The sequence below is a fragment of the Polistes fuscatus genome, unplaced genomic scaffold (genome assembly GCF_010416935.1).
Source record: "Polistes fuscatus isolate 324 unplaced genomic scaffold, CU_Pfus_HIC Scaffold3, whole genome shotgun sequence".
In the NCBI taxonomy this organism is placed as follows: domain Eukaryota; kingdom Metazoa; phylum Arthropoda; class Insecta; order Hymenoptera; family Vespidae; genus Polistes; species Polistes fuscatus.
The window spans coordinates 9,579,734-9,588,272 of NW_025113107.1; the positions used below are offsets into that span (position 1 = coordinate 9,579,734).

General features: G+C 49.5%; 2 protein-coding genes across 2 annotated transcripts; both read left to right on the forward strand.

The window, feature by feature from the left end:
- The first annotated feature begins 4,121 nt into the window (after positions 1-4,121).
- LOC122519361 lies at positions 4,122-5,777 on the forward strand. The gene has a single exon (XM_043638759.1). The coding sequence runs from the start codon at positions 4,122-4,124 to the stop codon at positions 5,775-5,777; it is 1,656 nt and encodes a 551-aa protein (XP_043494694.1).
- Positions 5,778-5,857: 80 nt separating this feature from the next.
- On the forward strand, positions 5,858-6,784 carry LOC122519363. Its single transcript, XM_043638760.1, has one exon. The coding sequence runs from the start codon at positions 5,858-5,860 to the stop codon at positions 6,782-6,784; it is 927 nt and encodes a 308-aa protein (XP_043494695.1).
- Positions 6,785-8,539: the final 1,755 nt, after the last annotated feature.

Here is an 8,539-nt window from a genome sequence, read left to right on the forward strand (position 1 = left end):
ATATTCAATAGTTTGATTATTACCAGAGGATGGAGAATGAATGATCATATTTAATGTGGTTTTTAATAGCAATTGCCGTGCCACCACCCTCTTTGCCCCGTGGACGGTCAGTTCTTATTAACGAGTAGTTTTTAAAGGATACTTTGTGTGACTCTTTGAGTTTGGTTTCACAGATAAATAGTACATCAGGATCGTGTTGAGATAGTCTGCTGTTCAATTCAAATCTACGTTTGTTTTTTTGAATTGAGTTCACGTTTATTGACATTAATTTTAGTATGCTATTTGAGTTATTTACCGAATTTTGGCTCGTAGTCTGTTGTTGTGTGGACGATGTATTAGTATGCTCCATTGTTGATATTTAAAAATTCAAATAAGTAGTCAATTCTCTTGGATTCATATTCGAGGTTATTCATCCTCGTGTTCATCGTGCGTATGTCTCGAGCTAGGCCACTGACGCAGCGTTGTAGTTCAACAGCCCAAGCAGGTGGTTCCAGGAAGTTTGCGTTCGGTTGGTTGAGAGAGGGAGGTTGTTGAGCGGCCTCACCTCCCATGAAAGCCTGTCTAAAAGATAGTCCTGGTTGGAGTAGTCTATCAGATGGGGCTGATCTTCGTAGACCTGGGGTCTGTTGGGAACGAGACGATTGAGCTGCCAGGTCCCTTTTAGCTGCGTTGACAAATTTCAGGTAATTACATCCTTGGTAATTTGCGGGGTGGCCGTAGTTACCACAATTTACGCACTTGAGTTTGGATTTATCATCTTCTTTCTTAATTAAACATGCATCTTTTTCATGGTTTTCGCCACATTTTAAACAGCGGTACTCCATACCACAAGTTGTTGCTGAATGGCCGATTCTTTGGCAACGGGTGAATTGGAGGATTTTCGGTTTTTTAAGTCTTTCCCATTTAATTTTTTGGCTACAGAGTTTTTTAACTTTGACTAAATTTTTTAGGACACTGTCTGGCGAGATTTGCACAATATAATGTTTGAAGTCACCCTGTCTTCTTGTTGGTAATAATTTTACTTTTAATAATTTTACCTGTGGGATTGTAAGTTCGTTGATTTCTTCTGTGATTAAATTTTCTGTAAAGTCGCCAGTGACGTTTTTAAGCAGGATCGTGATTGGCTTCTTATCTCTCTTCGTGTATGTATAATATTGCATTTGTCCTGTGAGACAGGATTTAATTTTATCATACGTGTCGTGATTGTCAGCTACAACTGTTAGTCTATTATTTTTGGGAAAAATAGTAAAAGCATTTTTATCAATGCTACTGTTCGGCGATATTTACGTTGTTAGAATAATTTATATTGCGCGCGGAATAGGCGGCGTATGCGTTAATTAAGTTGCGAGGGCGCGCAAGGGCTATCGAGATGCGTGCGGACACGCCTTACCATGCAAGAGGCAGGGGAGAGCGTCTTGAGGTGTGCGGGGGAAATAGGATGCGTAGGGCCGTGTGCACGCACGAGTCTCATTCTGTTGTTCACTCTGGTTTGAGCTACCAACAGTGTTTGTTCTCATCTGGAGCTTTTCATTATCTTGGCCTTTTGTGCTAGGCAACGTGAATAGAGCGTGTGTGAGTGAGTGAGGAGTGTGTGGAGTTTTTTTTGGGTTTTTGTTCCCAACAGGCTCTCCACGTGGGCTTCTAGTCGGGCAGTTGTACGGATAGCTACAACCTGTCTCCAGGCTCCCCACGTGGGCTTCTAGCTGGCCAGGTGTAGCGAATTGCCTGCAACCTGCCGTCCGGCTCCTCACGTGGGCTTCTAGTCGGAGCGTTGTACCGTTTATCCGCAACTTGTCTCCAGGCTCCCCACGTGGGCTTGTGGCGAATTATCTGCGACCGGTCACCAGGCTACCAACGCGAGATAAGGTTCTGGCCAGACAGGCCATCGTTAGGTGCGGTAAGAAACCGCGTGCGTTCGATTGTCGTCTTGCGTCGGAAGCGAACGGTAAGAGAGCTCTCTAGCGTGCGACCAAAAGGTACCTCGCGTCGTTTATTCTATTAATATATTTTCTTTCAGCGTTTTGTTTGTAATTGTATGCTTCATCAGTTCATTGAATAAAGTGTTCTCTTGCCCCGGCTTTTCTCTCAATTCCGTGAGAGTTTTTATGCCGAGGCAAGTAGCTTTGTGCCGTGTAAAAGTGTTTTGCTCATTTATCTATCCTGTCCTATCTCACTCATTCCAGCGTTAAACTGTTTAATAGAACTCATTGGGAGGGATTCGACCATTTTCTGGTCACGTATATAATTGCTAGAAACATTGGTGCCCCGGGTGAGGAATGAGTGATAGGTGGGATTGATAAATTCGTAAAATCGGAAAACGCTTGCGTCTTTGTTCCTCGGTTCTTTGTGTGGACTTCTTTGTGGCTTTGTCTGAGTGTTGCGTCATCGTTCTTTGTCCGCTGGGATCGCGTGGCGCGTGTGGATTCGAGACGTGCCACGTGTTGGGTCTTCACTTCCGGCCGCACGGCTTACCCCCACTTAGCTAGCGCTTCACTTCCGGCCGCACGGCTTACCCCTACTTAGCTAGCGCTTTACTTCCGGCCGCACGGATTCCTTCTTCCGGTTTGAGACTTATGCTGAGCGTTAGGCCCGTTGGTGGGGACGCGAACAGCGAGTAGTGGGAGATCTGAGAGTGGGACCACGGTGGGGCGGCATAGCGCCGCGTTTCCTTGGTTACGGATTAAATATCCGCGTCTTCTAGCACGCGCGTTCTTCTCTTTCCCCTCTTCTTCGTCTACCGTTTCGGAGAGCAAGAGTGGGGACAAGACAGCTTTCCTCCGTGTTCTAGTTGTCGTTACATTTACTAACTCCATTGTTCGTTTTTCGATTCGCTCATCATGCCTCCTGCTGCTTTGAATAAGTTGGTCGCCCTGCAGAGGACGCGTTTAGCCGAGCTTAAGAGTATCCATCGTCGGTTAATGACTAGACCGCTTGCGTCCCTGGAGGTCGATCTGATTCAGCCGGGAATAGATGCGTTGGCTACGGTGTTTGCGGCGGTGCGGCAGACCCACGAAGAGATCGCAGTCAGGCCGGACGCTCTGAACGACCCGTATATGATAGAGGATGAAATTGAGGAAATCCGTGAAGCATATGATGAAGCCTTTCGCGCGTTCGTAGCGTTGCGTCGACAGCTTGTCCAATCAGAGGCGCCCACCCCCACAAGGAATCTTCCCACCCCCAGGGTTCCGGATTAGATCCGAGTTTTTCGGAGCTTCCAAAGATGTCACTGCCGAAGTTTTCGGGCGATGAGGAGGATTGGGAGAACTTTTTTGACAGTTTCAGGTCCATGGTGCACGAGGCCCCGCGACTGGACGATACCGCCAAGTTGCGATATCTGAAATCGTGCTTAGTCGGTGAGGCTGCAGGATGGATTAAGGATGTGTCGACTAGCACTGCGAATTATGCTAGCACTTGGGAGGCGTTAAAGGCACGGTATTATAATCCGATGCTCCTTCTGTTTAAAAAACTTCAGGCATTGTTGGATCTTCCGCGTCTTAAGAGGGAGTCCATCGCAGAGTTGCGTTCACTCCTTGATAGGATGCAGTGTATAGTTAGGTCTCTGAAGAATGCGGGTTGGCCGGTAGAAAATTGGGATAGCATACTTTATTTCTTGCTAGTTACGCGATTGGATGTGGACACGCGTAAGTCGTGGAATGCGGAACTCATCTCGATGGAAGGGTTGATCACAGCTTCAGGATTGGAGTCAGGAAGGAGAGGCGCCCCTGGGCCCTGCTTTATGCCCACGTTCGCGGAATCGGATTTCTCGAGAAGAGGGCTCGGTTTGTGCAGTGCAGGGGGAAAACCGAGGGGAAAAAAGGGTAGCTTCCCCCCCTAGATCAAGTCTCCCCCGCAAGGTTCATCATTCGAGGGGTCCGGCGATCACGACTGAGGGGTTTGGAAGTGGTGTTCAGTGTCCACTTTGTGAGGGTCCACACCGGGTGTTTGGGTGTGTTCGGTTCAAGTCAATGGCGTTACCGGAGCGGATACGAGAGGTTGGGCGTTTGGCCTTGTGTGCCAATTGTCTCGGGCAGCATTCGGGGAAGCCTTGTTCCTCTAGGGGGCGCTGTTTCGCGTGCAAGGGCATGCACCATACGCTTATCCATACGCCCAGTAGAGTATGAATGCAGACACCCGTTTCCAGAGCGGTTGCGGGAGGTTCGGGAATTAATGGGACTGGTGCGCCGCCGGTGAGTTTGCATGCGGCTACGTCCTCGAGTAGCGTTAGGAGTATTCTGCTTGCTACTGCACGAGTTTGGGTAGCAGGTACTAAGGGGAAGGGAACATGGGCACGAGCGCTTCTGGATCAGGGATCGGAAGTTTCCTTTGTTTCCGAAACGATCACGCAGTTACTCGGATTGTCTAAGCGGCGTACTTATGTGCCTCTTTCAGGACTAGGGGCAGTTGATGCGGGTACGGCCCGGTCGGGGGTACGAGTTACTATCCGGTCGGCGGTCGATACCACCTTCCAGGTCGAGGTGGATGCTCTGGTGTTACCAAAACTAACTTCGCTGCTTCCGTCTATCAATTATACTTCCAGGGTTGGCGGAGACCTGTTCAAGGACATTCCGTTAGCAGATCCAGAGTTTGTCGTCTCGAAGCGGATAGATGTAATTTTAGGTGCCGATATTTACGGCCAATTGCTCCGGCCGGGGATAAGAAGATTCTCGACGTCGCAGCTCGTCGCGCAGGATACGGCGCTTGGGTGGATCATCTCCGGACCGGTGGATGGAGGAGCTGCACGGCGGGCGGAGGCTACAGCGACTACCTCTTCTTCGCTGGTTTTGCACTGTTCGGCTCAGGAGGAATTGAATCACATTTGGCAGCGGTCTTGGGAGCTGGAGAAGGAAACGCATCGGAAGGATTGGAGAGGTCGGTTTGCACGGGATTCACGATTGGCTCAGGCGTACCGTGACTTCATGAGGGTGTACGAGGAGCTAGGCCACATGTCACGAGTCCCGAGGTCGGAGGTCCTGCGCCGAGAGGCATGGTACTTACCTCACCATGCCGTGGTGCAGCAGGATGAATCCAGGTGGAAGCTAAGGGTGGTATTCGATGCCTCTCCGCGTACGAGGGACGGACACTCGCTAAATTCCTTTTTACTTACAGGCCCTCCATTACAGAGCGATCTTTCTTTAATCTTGCTCAATTGGCGTAGGTACCGAGTGGCGTTCACGGCTGACATTGTAAAGATGTTTCGTCAGATTCGAGTGGAGCCGGAACATCAGGACTACCAGCGGATTATCTGGTCGCCTGACGCAGCATCTGAACCGGTGGAATTTCGTTTGAATACTGTCACTTACGGCACAGCTTGCGTTCCCTACCTGGCGATTCGTACTCTGTTGCAGTTAGTACGGGATGAAGGTTCACGGTATCCATTGGGATCTCGGTGTTTGGAGTTGGAGACGTATGTCGACGACACTTTTGCCGGTGCGGATGACATACCGACAGCAGTTAGAAAGAGGGATGAACTGGTTAAGTTGTTAGATTCTGCTGGCATCCAGTTAGATAAGTGGGCGGCTAATTCTATAGAGGTTCTTCCAGATTCTGCACGACCGGGTGTGGAGAAACACATAGAAGGTAATCAGACTGTCAAAACGTTAGGAGTTCGATGGGTCCCGGAACAAGACGAATTTGGGTTCGACGCGGCTAGCGTAGCAGACTTGGCTGCCGCCCACACCAAAAGATCCGTTTTGTCGAATATTGCTCGCTTATTCGATCCATTAGGATGGTCTCTTATGGGTGGGAGGCCGGTTGACACGTTCTCATCTAGCTTTTGATCGGAAACACCCGCCAGTCTTGCCTCAACACTCGCATCTTAGTCGACTATTTGTGCGGCACGCGCACTATCAATGCCTCCATGGGGGTTCCGGCTTTAACATTGGGTTACCTGATGTCGCAGGTATGGGTCTTAGGCAGGAATCGGTTGATCAAATCAGTTATTCGAGTCTGTATGCCTTGCCAAAGGGCTAAGCCTCAACTAGCTCACCAACTTATGGGTGAGTTACCCGTGGATCGAGTGGTAGGGAGTAGGGCTTTCGCTAATTCTGGCCTTGATTATGCGGGTCCTGTAAAAGTGACGATGTCAAAGGGTCGTGGAAACCGATCGGGTAAAGGATACATCGCTTTGTTTGTCTGCTTCGCTACTCGTGCTATCCACCTCGAGCTGGTTAGCGACCTATCCTCGGAATCTTTCCTCTGTGCATATCGTCGGTTCGTAGGAAGACGTGGTATTTGCCGAAACCTTTATAGTGACAACGCTACCAATTTTCAAGGGGCCGATAAGGAGCTTAAGGCTATGTTCCGCCGAGCTTCGGACTTTTATCATAGGGTTGCATCTCTCCTCGCTAACGACGGAACGAGCTGGACTTTCATTCCCCCCAATGCTCCGCATTGTGGTGGGTTGTGGGAGGCTGGTGTCAAGTCGGTCAAGCACCATTTGAAAAGGGTTGTGGGTGAACATACGCTCACCTTTGAGGAGCTTTCCACCGTTCACGTGGAAATCGAGGCCTGCCTTAATTCTCGTCCATTGGGCCCGCTGAGTTCGGACCCAGACGACCTGCAAGTGCTCACTCCCTCTCACTTCCTCAATGAGGGAGTGTCGGCTTTGATTCAGGACGCCGAGTTATCTACTTTGCCGGAGAACCGGTTAAATAGGTTTCAACTTCTTCAGCGCGTCCGCAATAATTTTGGAAGCGGTGGTCAAACGAGTACGTGTCACATTTACAGGGTCGAGAGAAATGGAGGAATCCATCTGAGAATTTCCGAGTCGGGCAGCTGGTACTGATAAGGGATGATCGGTACCCTCTCTCAAAATGGCCGTTGGGCAGGCTCACCGAGTTGCACCCTGGCCCGGACGGGTTGGTGCGAGTGGTCACCGTCAAGACCAGCACCTCTTTGCGTCAGCGACACATTGCGCGTCTGTGCCCCCTCAGGTTCGACGATAGTGACGGTTAAGACAACCAGTCAACCGTAGTTTGGTTTGGTCCGTCAGTACGACGAAGGCGGGCGGTATGTTCGGCGATATTTACGTTGTTAGAATAATTTATATTGCGCGCGGAATAGGCGGCGTATGCGTTAATTAAGTTGCGAGGGCGCGCAAGGCCTATCGAGATGCGTGCGGACACGCCTTACCATGCAAGAGGCAGGGGAGAGCGTCTTGAGGTGTGCGGGGGGAATAGGATGCGTGGGGCTGTGTGCACGCACGAGTCTCATTCTGTTGTTCACTCTGGTTTGAGCTACCAACAGTGTTTGTTCTCATCTGGAGCTTTTCATTATCTTGGCCTTTTGTGTTAGGCAACGTGAATAGAGCGTGTGTGAGTGAGTGAGGAGTGTGTGGAGTTTTTTTTGGGTTTTTGTTCCCAACAGGCTCTCCACGTGGGCTTCTAGTCGGGCAGTTGTACGGATAGCTACAACCTGTCTCCAGGCTCCCCACGTGGGCTTCTAGCTGGCCAGGTGTAGCGAATTGCCTGCAACCTGCCGTCCGGCTCCTCACGTGGGCTTCTAGTCGGAGCGTTGTACCGTTTATCCGCAACTTGTCTCCAGGCTCCCCACGTGGGCTTGTGGCGAATTATCTGCGACCGGTCACCAGGCTACCAACGCGAGATAAGGTTCTGGCCAGACAGGCCATCGTTAGGTGCGGTAAGAAACCGCGTGCGTTCGATTGTCGTCTTGCGTCGGAAGCGAACGGTAAGAGAGCTCTCTAGCGTGCGACCAAAAGGTACCTCGCGTCGTTTATTCTATTAATATATTTTCTGTCAGCGTTTTGTTTGTAATTGTATGCTTCATCAGTTCATTGAATAAAGTGTTCTCTTGCCCCGGCTTTTCTCTCAATTCCGTGAGAGTTTTTATGCCGAGGTAAGTAGCTTTGTGCCGTGTAAAAGTGTTTTGCTCATTTATCTATCCTGTCCTATCTCACTCATTCCAGCGTTAAACTGTTTAATAGAACTCATTGGGAGGGATTCGACCATTTTCTGGTCACGTATATAATTGCTAGAAACAGCTACTATCCTTTAGTTTATTTATCAGGTCATTAATTTTGATGTCATTGAGAATGATTGGTGGAGGTTTGTATCTCTTTAAGTTGGTATTGGCTGCAGGAGTAGAACCTACGGGAGTATTTGTTGTCACTTTTTGTTTTGAATTAGCCTGAGCAGGCGGAGCGCCATCTGTTGGCGCGTTGATCAAGGGATCAAATGTATTTTGGGTTGAAGTGCTCCCTGTATTATCGGGTGTTCGTCTTTTAATAGGTTTTTTAGGAAGTTCCCATTCGTCGGTAATGTTGGTGTCGTCAACGGCCATGTTGGATTTGTTTGCACGTGAATCGCGTGACGATGACCTGGATCTTGTAAAATTAGGTGTAACATTGGGAGTCGCAGGTTTTTGTGAGAGTCGGAAAAATCTCTCTAATTCAAAAGTCTCAAGCTTGCCTTTTCGGTTGATGATGTTTCTGGCTGCTTTGGAGGTTCGATCAGCACCAATGGGGTCTTGTGTCGCTTTCCTCTTGTGGGAATGAGGTTGGGTCGCCATGTTTGGCGGGAGC